This window comes from Pristiophorus japonicus, chromosome 19 (genome assembly GCF_044704955.1).
Source record: "Pristiophorus japonicus isolate sPriJap1 chromosome 19, sPriJap1.hap1, whole genome shotgun sequence".
NCBI lineage: Eukaryota > Metazoa > Chordata > Chondrichthyes > Pristiophoridae > Pristiophorus > Pristiophorus japonicus.
In genome coordinates, this window is record NC_091995.1 from 98,671,464 (window position 1) to 98,688,039 (window position 16,576).

A 16,576-nucleotide genomic window follows, 5' to 3' on the forward strand; every position below is an offset into this window, starting at 1 on the left:
TTCTGCAGTTTTCAAATCCCTCCATGGCCCTCACCCCTCCCTATCTCTGTAACCTCCTCCAGACCCACAACCCCCCCCCCCCTCCCCAAGATCTCTGTGCTCCTCCAGTTCTGGCCTCTTGCCCATCTCCCGATTTCCATCGCTCAACCATCGGTGGCCGTGCCTTCAGCTGCCTGGGCCCTAAGCTCTGGAATTCCCTTTCTAAACCTCTCTGCCTCTCTCTCTCTCTTCCTTTAAGACACTCCTTGACCCAGCTTTTGGTTAACCTGCCCTAATATCTCCTCCTGTGGCTCGGTGTCAAATTTTGTCTGCTTACGCTCCTGTGAAGTGCCTAGGGACATTTTACTACATTAAAGGTGCTGTATAAATACAAGTTGTTGTTCTTCTTAATGAAAGAACATCTCTTCTCTTGTTCTGAAAGCAATGATCAAAGCTGGGAGTTCAGAAACAGGGCTATTGGCAAGGCTCATGGAAAAGCTGGTTGTACATGTGTTAGTCTACACGATGATTGCCAGAGGGTTATTACACCATAGAGGGAGTGAGTATTCCAGCCAGACCTCCTCCTGTCCTCACCCAATATCCAGACACATATACTTCAAGCGGGGCTCACTGTACAATGACAAATAAAAAAACATGAATAAGGGTGTGGGGAAAGAGCAGGGGAATGGGACTGAGTGGCTCACTGTTTCACAGAGCTGGCACAGGCACGGTGCGCTGAATTATCTCTTGCTGTGCTGTAAAGTTCCATGTTTGGGAGCAGATTAGCAGAACCTGGGTGGGTTTCCCTTTCCTGGACCAGGGTCCTGAGGCCAATGGCAGTGCCTTCAGACATGCTACCCTCCCACCCGAGATCAGCTTGCCGGACAGATGACAACCCCAGGACCTTCCTGTGCAGCTCAGTAACACTGAGGATTACTGGCTGCGTATTAAGCAGATAAAACCATTATGACCAGGTGTATTCAGGAGGCAAAGCACGGGGGGTGGGGGTCAGGGTGGGGGGGATGAGAGGGGAGCAGGGTGCCCCAGGGAAAAGGCAGTGTGGGCTGAGTGACACACTGAGAATAAGGCGGTGAGTCTGAAGTGCATATCCACTGGCGAAAGTGCCAGTGATGTGCCTATTTGAGTTGAAAGGCATTTATTAAGAGCTGAGAGAATAGGGCCCCATTGACACAACAAGTCCCTAATCTGTTTCATGCCAATTGCAGGAGGGGGCGGGAATATTGCAAGAACAATCTGGAATACACACACATTAGAGCTTTTTTGGTGAGGATATTCATTTGCAATCAATTACCATTTGATTTGTGCAAGATCTAGCCCCCTCGCCGCTTCCCAATGACTAACTGTTGCTGCGGGCTTTCTGCACATTCACAGCAGCTGCATTTACCTCCAGGTTGGCGATGCTGTCCTTCAAGGAGTGGATGGTCCTCTCCAGCTCCAGCACCATTTGCTCCGAGCCCTCACCGCCCTCCCACGGATCTCCCTCGGGGTGGTTCTGGAAGGAGCTGGGCCCCTGGCCGCCCTCGCAGCGGCTGAGCTTAACGGTGAGCTCTCGGATGGTCTCCTGGTCCTGAGCCATCTGGCCCTCCTGCTGGCTGACCATCAGGCGGAGGTGTGCGGCCGTGGTCCGGAGCAGCAGCAGGTCCTCCCTGGCGGAGGGCGACGGGCAGTCCTGGGCTAAGGGCAGGCAGAGGAAGCGGCTGGCAGTGCTGGGGAAGGGTTCCGGACCCAGCATGCCGCCTTGGACCAACTGGGAGCCCACCGAGGCTTGGCCGGGGTGGAACAGGGTGGCTTTCCCCGGCGTGGTGCCCACCTTGCCCACTTCAGCGACCTGGACAACGCCGGATTCAGCACCCTGGACAGCCCCAGCTTCAGGACCCTGGACAGCTCCAGGTTCAGCACCGTGGACAGCTCCGGCGCCGCCTTGGCTGCTGGGCGAGGCTCCGTTCTCATCTTCAGCACCGGGGACAGCTCCGGGGGAACACAGGGCGATGCTTGCTATGATGCAGGTGATTGCACCCACAAAAGCAAGCATCCCTGCCCCTATCAGGATGGTTAGATACTTCAGGGTGACGGAGTTTCTGCACGCCACAAACCAGAGGAAGAATCGAGCAGCGGCAGGGAAAAAAACCCACAAAAATAACAGGGGAGAGAATTAGAAAAGCCAGCAGCTTCAGGGAAGCGGGGACACGGATACTGCCAGAGATCCTGGCAAATCAGATGTCAATCACTGCCCACCAAGACGTCATTGATTCCCACAAGAGGTTCTTAAAAGGGAATGTTTTCTTTAATCCTTAAAAGGGCAACAATGCTTGGGTGGAATCATGCGAGGAAAGCAAAGGGTGCTTCAGCAACAGGGTCCCAAGTGACACTCACTCTCCAATCTGCCGGAATATTGTAGATGCATTTACAGGAAAGCGGGATAAACACATGAGGGAGAAAGGAATAGAAGGATTTGCTGATAGGGTGAGATGTAGAGGGGTGGGAGGGGCTGGTGTGAAGAATCAGAACAACTGGTATTTATATAGCGCCTATAACATAGTGAAATGTCCCAAAGGCGCTTCACAGGAGAGTTATAAGACAACATTTTTTGACATCAAGCCATATAAGGAGAAATTAGGCCAGCTGACCTAAAGATGTAGGTTTTAAGAAGTGTCTTAAACAACAAAAGAGAGGTAGAGAGGCGGAGAGGTTTAGGGAGGGAGTTCCAGAGCTTGGGGCCCAGGCAACAGAAGGCACGGCCACCGATGGTGGAGCGATTATAATCAGGGATGCTCAAGAAGGCAGTATTAGAGGAGTGCAGACATCTCAGGAGGTTGTGGGGTTGGAGGAGATTACAGAGATAGGGAGGGGCGAGGCCTTGGAGGGATTTGAAAACAAGGATTAGAATTGAGGCATTGTTTAACCGGAGCCAATGTAGGTCAGTGAGCTCAGGGAGTGATGGGTGAGCGGGACTTGGTGCGAGTTAGGACACGGGTAGCCGAGTTTTAGATCACTTTCAGTTTACGTAGGGTAGAATGTGGGAGGCCAGCCAGGAGTGCATTGGAATAGTCGAGTCTGGAGGTAACATGGATTGAGAACTGGTTGTCAGACAGGAAGCAAAGAGTAGGAGTAAATGGGGACTTTTCAGAATGGCAGGCAGTGACTAGTGGGGTACCGCAAGGTTCTGTGCTGGGGCCCCAGCTGTTTACACTGTACATTAATGATTTAGACGAGGGGATTAAATGTAGTATCTCCAAATTTGCGGATGACACTAAGTTGGGTGGCAGTGTGAGCTGCAAGGAGGATTCTATGAGGCTGCAGAGTGACTTGGATAGGTTAGGTGAGTGGGCAAATGCATGGCAGATGAAGTATAATGTGGATAAATGTGAGGTTATCCACTTTGGTGGTAAAAACAGAGAGACAGACTATTATCTGAATGGTGACAGATTAGGAAAAGGGGAGGTGCAAAGAGACCTGGGTGTCATGGTACATCAGTCATTGAAGGTTGGCATGCAGGTACAGCAGGCGGTTAAGAAAGCAAATGGCATGTTGGCCTTCATAGCGAGGGGATTTGAGTACAAGGGCAGGGAGGTGTTGCTACAATTGTACAGGGCCTTGGTGAGGCCACACCTGGAGTATTGTGTACAGTTTTGGTCTCCTAACCTGAGGAAGGACATTCTTGCTATTGAGGGAGTGCAGCGAAGGTTCACCAGACTGATTCCCGGGATGGCGGGACTGACCTATCAAGAAAGACTGGATCAACTGGGCTTGTATTCACTGGAGTTCAGAAGAATGAGAGGGGACCTCATAGAAACGTTTAAAATTCTGACGGGGTTAGACAGGTTAGATGCAGGAAGAATGTTCCCAATGTTGGGGAAGTCCAGAACCAGGGGACACAGTCTAAGGATAAGGGGGAAGCCATTTAGGACCGAGATGAGGAGGAATTTCTTCACCCAGAGAGTGGTGAACCTGTGGAATTCTCTACCACAGAAAGTTGTTGAGGCCAATTCACTAAATATATTCAAAAAGGAGTTAGATGAAGTCCTTACTACTAGGGGAATCAAGGGGTATGGTGAGAAAGCAGGAATGGGGTACTGAAGTTGCATGTTCAGCCATGAACTCATTGAATGGCGGTGCAGGCTAGAAGGGCCGAATGGCCTACTCCTGCACCTATTTTCTATGTTTCTATGTTTCTATGTAACAAAGGCACGGATGAGGGTTTCAGCAGCAGATGAGCTGAGGTAAGGACCTGTTTCTGTGCTGTAAATACTGTGTGATTCTATGAATGATAAGCACAGTGTTCTTCTCATTTACTGTATCATTGTGAACACTGCCAGCTGCTTCTCTGCACTTTGGGGGTCGGGGGGGGGGGCGGATTTGATTTGTAGAAAAATCATAAACATGGCGATTTACAATTTGACTCCGCCTAGTGCCCGGGGGAGACTCCATTGGGTTAACCAAACTGGAAGCAATACGGTGGAGGAGGATTTCCTGGAGTGCATAAGGGATGGTTTTCTAGACCAATATGTTGAGGAACTAACTAGGGGGGAGGCCATCTTAGACTGGGTGTTGTGTAATGAGAGAGGATTAGTTAGCAATCTCGTTGTGCGAGGCCCCTTGGGAAAGAGTGACCATAATATGGTGGAATTACACATTAGGATGGAGAATGAAACAGTTAATCAGAGACCATGGTCCAGAACTTAAAGAAGGTATGAGGCTTGAATTGGCTAGGATAGATTGGCAAATGATACTTCAGGGGTTGACAGTGGATGAACAATGGCAGACATTTAGAGACCGCATGGATGAACTACAACAATTGTACATCCCTGTCTGGCGTAAAAATAAAAAAGGGAAGGTGGCTCAACCGTGGCTATCAAGGGAAATCAGGGATAGTATTAAAGCCAAGGAAGTGGCATACAAATTGGCCAGAAATAGCAGCGAACCTGGGGACTGGGAGAACTCAGCAGAGGAGGACAAAGGGTTTGATTAGGGCAGGGAAAATAGAGTACGAGAGGAAGCTTGCAGGGAAAATTAAGACGGACTGCAAAAGTTTCTATAGTTATGTAAAGAGAAAAAGGTTAGTAAAGACAAACGTAGGTCCCCTGCAGTCAGAATCAGGGGAAGTCATAACGCGGAACAAAGAAATGGCAGACCAATTGAACAAGTACTTTGGTTTGGTATTCACTAAGGAGGATACAAACAACCTTCCGGATATAAAAGGGGTCAGAGGGTCTAGTAAGAAGGAAAAACTGAGGGAAATCCTTATTAGTCGGGAAATTGTGTTGGGGAAATTGATGGGATTGAAGGCCGATAAATCCTCAGGGCCTGATGGACTGCATCCCAGAGTACTTAAGGAGGTCGCCTTGGAAATAGCAGATGCATTCACAGTCATTTTCCAACATTCCATAGACTCTGGATCAGTTCCTATGGAGTGGAGGGTAGCCAATGTAACCCCACTTTTTAAAAAAGGAGGGAGAGAGAAAACAGGGAATTATAGACAGGTTAGCCTGACATCAGTAGTGGGTAAAATGATGGAATCAATTATTAAGGATGTCATAGCAGCGCATTTGGAAAGAAGTGACATGATAGGTTCAAGTCAGCATGGATTTGTGAAAGGGAAATCATGCTTGACAAATCTTCTGGAATTTTCTGAGGATGTTTCCAGTAGAGTGGACAAGGGAGAACCAGTTGATGTGGTGTATTTGGACTTTCAGAAGGCTTTTGACAAGGTCCCACACAAGAGATTAATGTGCAAAGTTAAAGCACATGGGATTGGGGGTAGTGTGCTGACATGGATTGAGAACTGGTTGGCAGACAGGAAGCAAAGAGTAGGAGTAAATGGGTACTTTTCAGAATGGCAGGCAGTGACTAGTGGGGTACCGCAGGGTTCTGTGCTGGGGCCCCAGCTGTTTACATTGTACATTAATGATTTAGATGAGGGGATTAAATGTAGTATCTCCAAATTTGCGTATGACACTAAGTTGGGTGGCAGTGTGAGCTGCGAGGAGGATGCTATGAGGCTGCAGAGTGACTTGGATAGGTTAGGTGAGTGGGCAAATGCATGACAGATGAAGTATAATGTGGATAAATGTAAGGTTATTCACTTTGGTGGTAAAAACAGAAAGACAGACTATTATCTGAATGGTGACAGATTAGGAAAAGGGGAGGTGCAAAGAGACCAGGGTGTCATGGTACATCAGTCATTGAAGGTTGGCATGCAGGTACAGCAGGCGGTTAAGAAAGCAAATGGCCTTCATAGCGAGGGGATTTGAGTACAGGGGCAGGGAGATGTTGCTACAGTTGTACAGGGCCTTGGTGAGGCCACACCTGGAGTATTGTGTACAGTTTTGGTCTCCTAACTTGAGGAAGGACATTCTTGCTATTGAGGGAGTGCAGCGAAGGTTCACCAGACTGATTCCCGAGATGGCAGGACTGACATATCAAGAAAGACTGGATCAACTGGGCTTGTATTCACTGGAGTTCAGAAGAATGAGAGGGGATCTCATAGAAATGTTTAAAATTCTGACGGGGTTAGACAGATTAGATGCAGGAAGAATGTTCCCGATGTTGGGGAAGTCCAGAACCAGGGGTCACAGTCTAAGGATAAGGGGTAAGCCATTTAGGACCGAGATGAGGAGAAACTTCTTCACCCAGAGAGTGGTGAACCTGTGGAATTCTCTACCACAGAAAGTAGTTGAGGCCAATTCACTAAATATATTCAAAAAGGAGTTAGATGTAGTCCTTACTACTAGGGGGATCAAGGGGTATGGTGAGAAAGCAGGAATGGGGTACTGAAGTTGCATGTTCAGCCATGAACTCATTGAATGGCGGTGCAGGCTCGAAGGGCTGAATGGCCTACTCCTGCACCTATTTTCTATGTTTCTATTACTGGCCGCCCACCCTGGGGGTGGTTTATAAAGATGGATGTTTCTCTAAAATGAAACAAAGTGCCCAATGATTCTATTCCTTGTAGTTGTACTATTTGTGACTCGGCTCTCCCTCTCTGTGATGACTCAAAGTGAAAACACAACACTGGGCGAAATGGTGGAGCGCATGGTAAATAAACCGGCCCAGCTGAGGGTTATGTTGCTGCCTCACATCACCCCCCACCTGAGGTGTGTGTGTGGGGGGGGGGGGGGGGGAAGACTGAGGACCGGACGGTGGGGGGGGGGCCTAAGGATCGGGCGGTGGGGGGGGGGGCCTAAGGATCGGGCGGTGGGGGGGGGCTGAGGATCGGGCGGTGGGGGGGGGGCCTAAGGATCAGGCGGTGGGGGGGGGCTGAGGATCGGGCGGTGGGGGGGGGGCCTAAGGATCAGGCGGTGGGGGGGGGCTGAGGATCAGGCGGTGGGGGGGGGGCCTAAGGATCAGGCGGTGGGGGGGGGGCTGAGGATCGGGCGGTGGGGGGGGGGCTGAGGATCGGGCGGTGGGGGGGGGCTGAGGATCGGTCGGTGGGGGTGGGGGGGCTGAGGAACGGGCGGTGGGGGGGGGCTGAGGATCGGGCGGTGGGGGGGGCCTAAGGATCGGGCGGTGGGGGGGGGGGGCTGAGGATCGGGCGGTGGGGGGGGGGCTGAGGATCGGGCGGTGGGGGGGGGGCTGAGGATCGGGCGGTGGGGGGGGGGCTGAGGATCGGGCGGTGGGGGGGGGGGCTGAGGATCGGGCGGTGGGGCTGAGGAACGGGCGGTGGGGGGGGCTGAGGATCGGGCGGTGGGGGGGGGCGGTGAGATGGGGCGGTGGAGGGGGGGAGTGAGGATGGGACAGTGGGGGGGGGGGGCAGGGAAGGTGGGAATGAAGTCATGCCCCTGCTCTCGATTCCAGACACTGGGGGCAGCACTGACCACACCCCAGGCCCTAACTCCTCCCAATCACAGCCAAAACACGGAATAGCAAGTAAAGGTAGGAAAGTTAAGGAGACGGAAAGTGCTCAAGGCGAAGTGTTTCTGGGAGCCTTCTGAAGACAGGAAGGAAGTAATTTAGAGGGAGAAGTTTCAGGAGAGAGGTTTGGAAAGGGCTGTTCCTGGTGCTCTTGCCTCATTAGTGGATAAATCCTCAAATCAGAATGTGTGTGTGTGTGTGTGTCTGTGACTGTGCATGTGAGTGTGTGTATATAAGTGAGTATGTGAGTCTGTGTGTGTGTATATGAGTGAATAAATGAGTGTGTGTGTGAGTGTGTGAGTGAGTGTGAGTGCATGTGCAAGTGTGTGTGAGTGTGTATATGATTGACTATGAGTGTGTGTGTGTATGAATGACTGTGCGTGAGTGTGAGTGTGTGAGTGTAAGTATGCATGTGAGTGTGTGTGTGTATATGAGTGAGTGTGTGTGAGTGTGTCAGTGAGTGCATGTGTGTGAGTGTGTATACGAGTGAGTGCCTGTGTGTGTGTGTATGAGTGAGAGTGTGTGAGTGTGAGTGTGTGTGAGTTACAGGGCCCAGGAGAGCTGAGGGCCCGGGGCAGCAGGGGCCCAGCCCACACTGTGCGATATGTGAGCGCACTGGGTCCGTGCAGCAGAGCTGGTCTCCAGTCGTCCTGGTCAACCCTCGCCACTGGACCAAGACCTCGCTCTGTCAAGCCCGTGTGGTGGCTGGTGTGCAACGGTCACCCCACGTTAAAAAAATCCACCCACAGGCATCTTCCACCCTTCACGATGTAGTTCAGGATCTGGAATATTAGGTCCTTCATTGAAACACAGGGAACTCATTGAACTCATCCCTTTTTGGCCTGGAAGCCAGTCATTCTCAACATGAGGGACCACCTAAGAAGGAGAAGGAAGAAGCGAGTGAATGTGTGCACATGTGTGCATGTGTGCAAGAGAACATTTAGGTGAGATCTGGAATAGGCATCATTGTGATGCCCTCCACAGTTCAATACCCTGCTGGCCATCCTGACCCCCACAGGATAAAATGGGCGAGGTAGTGGACGGCAGCCCCTGGGACTGAACTGCTGAATGAGGCCGTGCTCAGGAGAAGAGGGGACAAAATGGGAGGGGGTAAATTGCAAATGAAGTCTTGCACAGTGGCCGAGGGTTGTGTTCCCACAGCAGCTCCCAGTATTGGCCTGGTCACCCGGACAATAATCAGCACGGATACTTCACCAGCAACAATAATCTTTCTCATGGTGCGATTGTGCAACAAGAGGCAGTTACCTCCTTTAATATGAATCAGTAATTTAATCACCTCTCATTTTAGTGGTACAAGGCATCACGGTCACAGAAATCCAGTAAGTCTGATTGCATCGCTCTGAAACATCCTTACTATAGTGCTCCTAACACAGGTGAGACTGCACACAGGGAGGTTAAAGTAACAGTGACCTCAGTCTTTATTAAGACACTCCAGAGTCAGTAACAGGCCTTAGGGGCCGGCTTATATACAGTACTCCCAAGGGATGCTGGGATTCCTTGGGACTTCAGGGGATGCGCGCCCTGGTGGCGGAACATGGGAGTGCATGCTTTACAGATACACAACATCACTCCCCCCCACCCCGCCCCAAACTCAAAGTGAAAACTATTTACAAGGTGAGGGGGTCGGGAGCCTTTCTTTCCCTGGTGGACCGCCTCGGTACAAATGTCTGTTCTGGTGTGTTGGCTGTGCCCTCGCTGGGCTGGCGTGTTGTTGGCCCTGCAGGGCTGCTGGGTGAGCCTGGCCTTGCTGGGCTGTTGGGCGTAATGGGTTCGATTTCCTGGTCCGGGGTGGGTGGTGTCGTTGATTCTTTGGGTGTGTGTTGTGGGCTCGAAAAAGGTGGTGTCTGCTGTGGGTTGTTCAGGGCAGTCTGTGAACCTCAGCCTCGTTTGGTCCAGGTGCTTTCTGCAAATTTGTTCATTGTCTAGTTTGACTACAAACACCCTATTCCCTTCTTTAGCTATCACCGTGCCCGCGATCCACTTGGGACCATGTCCATAGTTTAGCACATAGACAGGGTTATTCAGATCAATTTCCCGTGACACAGTGGCGCGACCATCGTTTACATTTTGTTGCTGCCGCCTGCTCTCTACCTGATCATGCAGGTTGGGATGAACCAGCGAGAGTCTGGTTTTAAGTGTCCTTTTCATGAGTAGCTCAGCCGGGGGCACCCCTGTGAGTGAGTGGGGTCTCGTGCGGTAGCTGAGCAGTACTCGGGACAGGCGGGTTTGGAGTGAGCCTTCTGTGACTCATTTAAGGCTCTGTTTGATGGTTTGTACTGCCCGCTCTGCCTGCCCATTGGAGGCTGGTTTAAACAGGGCCGAGGTGACATGTTTGATCCCATTGTGGGTCATGAATTCTTTAAATTCGGCTCTGGTGAAACATGGCCCGTTGTCACTGACCAGTATGTCAGGCAGGCCGTGGGTGGCAAACATGGCCCTCAGGCTTTCAATGGTGGCGGTGGCGGTGCTTCCCGACATTATTTCACATTCAATACATTTTGAAAAAGCATCCACCACCACCAGGAACATTTTACCGAGAAACGGGCCCGCATAGTCGACATGGATCCTCGACCATGGTCTGGAGGGTCAGGACCACAAACTTAGTGGTGCCTCTCTGGGCGCATTCTCAACTGAGCACACGCTGCATTGCCGTACTTAGAAACATAGAAACATAGAAAATAGGTGCAGGAGTCGGCCATTCGGCCCTTCGAGCCTGCACCACCATTCAATGAGTTCATGGCTGAACATGCAACTTCAGTACCCCATTCCTGCTTTCTCGCCATACCCCTTGTAGTAAGGACTACATCTAACTCCTCTAAGTCAGAGTCGATACCGGGCCACCAGACGTGGGATCTGATTATCGCTTTCATCATTACTATACCCGGGTGTGTGCTGTGGCAATCCGAGATGAACGTCTCCCTGTCCTTTTTGGGTAGCACTATGCGGTTACCCCACAACAGGCCATCTGCTTGAATGGACAGCTCGTCCTTTCGCCGCTGGAACAGCTTGATTAGCTCTTGCATTTCAACGGGGATGCTGGCCCAGCTCCCATGCAGTACACAGTTTTTTACTAGGGACAGCAGAGGATCTTGGCTGGTCCAAGTCCTAATCTGGCGAGCTGTGACAGGTGATTTATCATTTTCAAACGCTTCCATGACCATCAACAAGTCTGCGGGCTGCACCACCATCAACAAGTTTGCAGGCTGTGCCATTTCCACCCCCGTGGTGACCAATGGTCGCCGACTGAGAGCATCCGCACAGATCTCGGTGCCTGGCCTGTGGCGGATGGTATAGTTATACGCTGATAGCACGAGTGCCCACCTTTGTATGCGGGCTGAGGCATTAGTATTTATCTCCTTGTTTTCAGCGGAGAGGGATATGAGGGGCTTGTGATCGGTTTCCAGCTCAAAATTGAGGCCAAACAGCTACTGATGCATTTTCTTTACCCCGAACACACACGCTAATGCCTCTTTCTCAATCATGCTGTAGGCCCTCTTGGCCTTAGATAAGCTTCTGGAAGCATAGGCGACAGGTTGCAACTTCCCCGCAACGTTAGTTTGTTGTAATACACACCTGACTCCGTACGATGACGCGTCACATGCTAGCACAAGTCTTTCACACGGGTTATACAATACAAGCAGCTTGTTGGAGCATAAAATGTTTCTGGCTTTCTCAAAAGCAATTACTTGTTTTTTCCCCATACCCAGTTCTCACTTTTGCAATAACACATGTAGGGGCTCTAAGAGGGTGCTTAACCCCAGTAGGAAGTTACCAAAATAGTTGAGGAGTCCCAGGAACGACCGCAGCTCCGTAACGTTCTGTGGTCTGGGCGCGTTCCTGATAGCCTCTGTCTTGGCGTCTGCGGGCCGAATGCCGTCCGCCGCGATCTTTCTCCCCAAAAACTCCACTTCTGTTGCCATGAAGATGCATTTTGACCTCTTCAGTCGCAGCCCTATGCGATCCAGTCGCTGGAGGACCTCCTCCAGGTTTTGTAGGTGCTCGACGGTGTCCCGACCCGTGACCAATATGTTGTCCTGAAAGACCACCGTGTGTGGTACCGACTTGAGTAGGCTCTCCATGTTTCTCTGGAAGATCGCTGCAGCCGACCAAATTCCAAACGGGCATCTGTTGTAGATGAACAGTCCCTTGTGCGTGTTGATGCAGGTGAGGCCCTTCGAAGACTCATCCAGCTCCTGCGTCATGTAGGCCGAAGTCAGGTCGAGCTTGGTGAACGTCTTGCCTCCTGCCAGCGTCGCAAATAGGTCGTCTGCCTTAGGTAGTGGGTATTGGTCCTGTAGCAAGAAACGATTAATAGTTACTTTATAATCGCCGCAAATCCTGACCGTGCCATCACTTTTGAGTACTGGAACAATCGGGCTGGCCCACTCGCTGAATTCCACTGGGGAGATGATGCCATCGCGTTGCAGCTTGTCCAGCTCGATTTCCACTCTCTCCCTCATCATGTGAGGTACCGCTCACGCCTTGTGGTGAATGGGTCATGCCTCTGGGACCAAGTGGATCTGCACCTTCGCCCCGGAAAAGTTTCCAATGCCTGGCTCAAGAAGGGAAGGAAATTTGTTCAGAACCTGGGTACATGAGGCCTCATCGACATGTGATAGCGTTCGGATGTCATCCCAGTTCCAGCGGATTTTTCCCAGCCAGCTCCTTCCAAGCAGTGTGGGGCCATCGCCCGGGACAATCAGAGTGGCAGTTCATGCACCGTGCCCTCGTAGGTGATCTTGACCATGGCGCTGCCCAGGACAGTGATAAGCTCTTTGGTGTACATTCTCAGTTTCGTGTGGATGGGGCTCAGGGCTGGTCTGAGTGCCTTGTTGCACCACAGTCTCTCAAACATCTTTTTACTCATGATGGATTGGCTAGCGCCAGTGTCCAGTTCCATGGCTATGGGTAAGGCATTCAATTTTACATTTAGCATTATAGGGACATTTCATCGAAAATGTGTGCACCCCGTGTACTTCAGCATCTGCCTCCTCGCTCTGAGACTCGAAATTGCTTTGATCCACCATGGACCGATCTTCCTCTGCCACGTGGTGGTTAGCAGGTTTTGCAGAGCTTGCAGCTCATTTGCAAGCTCGTTGGAGGTGCCCCATTGTTCCACAGATCTTGCAAACATACCCTTTGAAGCGGCATGAATAGGCAGAATGGAAGCATCCTCAATGCCAACAAGGTGTGAATTGCCTTGCATTCATCCTTTGTTGTGGACTCTGAGTCATCTGGGTCACCTGAGGCCTGCTGGCAGTTGCAGACTCGTGGGTTCTGCCCTGTACATTTCTGCTCGCAAACATAGTTCCAGTTAATTTATGAACATTGCTAGCACTTGTGTGCTGAGAGATTTGTTTGATGTTATCACTGATGGACATAAACGCCTGTGCTATCGCAATGGCCTTACTGATGGTTGGTGTCTCTACAGTCAAAGGTTTTCGTAGGATGATCTCGTGGCCAGTGCCCAATACAAAAAAGTCTCTGAGCATTTGCTCCAGGTAGCCACCAAACTCACATTGTCCTGCAAGTCGCCTTAGCTTGGCGACGTAGCTCGCCACTTCCTGACCTTCAGATCGCTGGCACGTGTAGAACCGATACCTCGCCATCAGCACGCTCTCCCTCGGGTTAAGTTGCTCCCGAACCAGTGTACACAGCTCCTCATACGACTTATCTGTGGGTTTCACCGGAGCCAGAAGATTTTTCATGAAGCTGTAGGTCGGTGCCCCGCAGACTGTGAGGAGGACCGCTCTCCTTTTTGCAGCGCTTCCTTCTCCGTCCAGCTCATTGGCTACAAAGTACTGGTCTAGCCATTCGACATAGGCTTCCCAGTCCTCACCCTCCGAGAACTTCTCCAGGATGCCCACAGTTTGCTGCATCTTTGCGTTGGATTCGTATATTCGTCGCCAGTTGTTGTGTTCCTAACACAGATGAGACTGCACACAGGGAGGTTAAAGTAACAGTGACCTCAGTCTTTAATAAGACACTCCAGAGTGAGGAACAGGCCTTAGGGGCCGGCTTATATACAGTGCTCCCAAGGGATGCTGGGATTCCTTGGGACTTCAGGGGATGAGCTCCCTGGTGGCGGAACATGGGAGTGCATGCTTTACAGATACACAACACTTACTACACGTCCCGTGACAGGCGGTGTCTGAGCAACAACAGCAGGTCACCGGGGAAAACCAGCAAACAGGTCAATACACTTTGCTGAGCCGCATCAGTGAGATCTGTCACCGACCACAGAACACAAACAGCCATCAAGATGCCAGTGTGGGTCACTGGGTCAATCACCTTCACACCTCGAGCAACAGACTAGAGGAGGTTCACTCGGTTGATTCCCGGGATGAAGGGGTTGTCCTATGAGGAAAGATTGAGCAGATTGGGCCTGTACTCATTGGAGTTTAGAATAATGGGGTCATCTTATTGAAACATATAAGATAATGAGGGAGCTTGACAGGGTAGATGCTGAGAGGATGTTTCCTCTTGTGGGGGAGACTAGAACTATAGGGCATAGTTTCAGAATAAGGGGTTGCCCATTTAAGACTGCGATGAGGAGGAATTTCTTCTCTGAGGTTGGTGAATCTGTGGAATTCTCTGCCCCAGAGCATTGTGGAAGCTGGGACATTGAGTATGTTTAAGTCGGAGATAGACAGATTTTTGAATGATAAGGGAGTGAAGGGTTATGGGGAGCGGGCGGGGAAGTGGAGCTGAGGCCAAGATCAGATCAGCCGCGATCGTATTAAGTGGCTCGAGGGGCCGAATGGCCGACTCCTGCTCCTATTTCTGATGTGGTACCAGGGCTCCCCCAGGGCTATGGACTGCGTTCCTCCTTCTACACACACCGTCAAAACAGGTTGAATTGGCACTGCATCCTGTGGGATCTCCCTGTGCACAACTTGACGGCCGCGTTTGCCTACACGGCAGCAGTGTCTTCACTGCAAAGGTAATTCATTGGCTGGGAAGCACTTTTGGACGTACCGAGAGTCGGTATAAACATGATGGATGTCTCTTGGTGCCACCTGAGGTCGACAGGCTCTGCTGCCGCCCATCGTAGGAGCCAGGCCAGGGCGGCAGAGCATAACCGGGGAAAGCGACCCCGTGCCGTGGTCAGGCTGCTGCCGGCTCGATTATCCCAGACGCCAGGAGTTAAAACCAGCCGTCATCTGGTTAAACCTTCCTTTGATGGGCAACAACTCTCACTCTCTTCACCTGAACAACACGATCGTGTGTCAGCATGGATCAAAGAAACAAAGACTTGCATTTCTATAGCGCCTTTCACAACCAGCGGACATCCCAAAGCACTTTACAGCCAATGAAGTACTTTTGGAGTGTGGTCACTGTTGTAATGTGGGAAACGCGGCAGTCAATTTGCGCACAGCAAGCTCCCACACACAGCAATGTGATAATGACCAGATAATCTGTTTTAGTGATGTTGTTGAGGGATAAATATTGGCCCCAGGACACCGGGGAGAACTCCCCTGCTCTTCTTCAAAATAGGGCAAACGGGGCCTCGGTTTAACGTCTCATCCGAAAGACGGCAGCTCCGACAGTGCGGCGCTCCCTCAGTACTGCCCCTCCGACAGTGCAGCGCTCCCTCAGTACTGCCCCTCCGACAGTGCGGCGCTCCCTCAGCACTGCCCCTCCGACAGTGTGGCGCTCCCTCAGTACTGCCCCTCTGACAGTGCGTCACTCCCTCAGTACTGCCCCTCCGACAGTGCGGCGCTCCCTCAGTACTGCCCCTCCGACAGTGCGGTGCTCCCTCAGTACTGCCCCTCCGACAGTGCGGCGCTCCCTCAGCACTGCCTCTCCGACAGTGCGGCACTCCCTCAGTACTGCCCCTCCGACAGTGCGGCGCTCCCTCAGTACTGCCCCTCCGACAGTGCGGCGCTCCCTCAGTACTGCCCCTCCGACCATGTGGCGCTCCCTCAGTACTGCCCCTCCGACCATGTGGCGCTCCCTCAGTACTGCCCCTCCGACAGTGCGGCGCTCCCTCAGTACTGCCCCTCCGACCATGTGGCACTCCCTCAGTACTGCCCCTCCAACAGTGCGGCACTCCCTCAGCACTACCCCTCCGACAGTGCGGCGCTCCCTCAGTACTGCCCCTCCGACCATGTGGCGCTCCCTCAGTACTGCCCCTCCGACAGTGCAGTGTTCCCTCAGTACTGCTCCTCCGACAGTGCAGTGTTCCCTCAGTACTGCCCCTCCGACAGTGCAGTGTTCCCTCAGTACTGTCACTCCGACAGTGCGGCGTTCCCTCAGTACTGCACTGGGAGTGTCAGCCTAGATTATGTGCTCAAGTCTCTGGAGTGAGACAAGAATCATAGAAATTTACAGTACAGAAGGAGGCCATTCGGCCCATCGTGTCCGCGCCGGCCGACAAAGAGCTACCCAGCCTAATCCCACTTTCCAGCTCTCGGTCTGTAGCCCTGTAGGTTACGGCACTTCAAGTTTATCCAGGTACTTTTTAAATGTGGTGAGGGTTTCTGCCTCTACCACCCTTTCAGGCCGTGAGTTCCAGACCCCCACCACCCTCTGGGTGAGGAAATTTCCCCTCAAATCCCCTCTAAACCTCCCCCCAATTACTTTAAATCTATGCCCCTGGTTATTGACCCCTCTGCTAAGGGAAACAGGTCCGTCCTATCCACTCTATCCAGGCCCCTCATCATTTTATTCACCTCAATCAGGTCTCCCCTCAGCCTCCTCT

The 16,576-nt window shown here is 51.8% G+C and overlaps 1 protein-coding gene across 1 annotated transcript in view; it reads right to left on the reverse strand.

The window, feature by feature from the left end:
• The window catches only part of LOC139230310 (neuronal pentraxin-2-like), a 48,874-nt gene extending 33,953 nt beyond the window's left edge, over positions 1 to 14,921 (reverse strand). The window contains exons 1-3 of the mRNA XM_070862134.1: positions 14,851 to 14,921; positions 1,883 to 2,078; positions 1,385 to 1,810 (exon numbers count right to left, since the gene is read on the reverse strand). Of these exons, the coding sequence (XP_070718235.1) occupies positions 1,385 to 1,810; positions 1,883 to 2,078; positions 14,851 to 14,921 (693 nt within the window). The remainder of the gene's footprint in view (positions 1 to 1,384; positions 1,811 to 1,882; positions 2,079 to 14,850) is intronic.
• Positions 14,922 to 16,576: the final 1,655 nt, after the last annotated feature.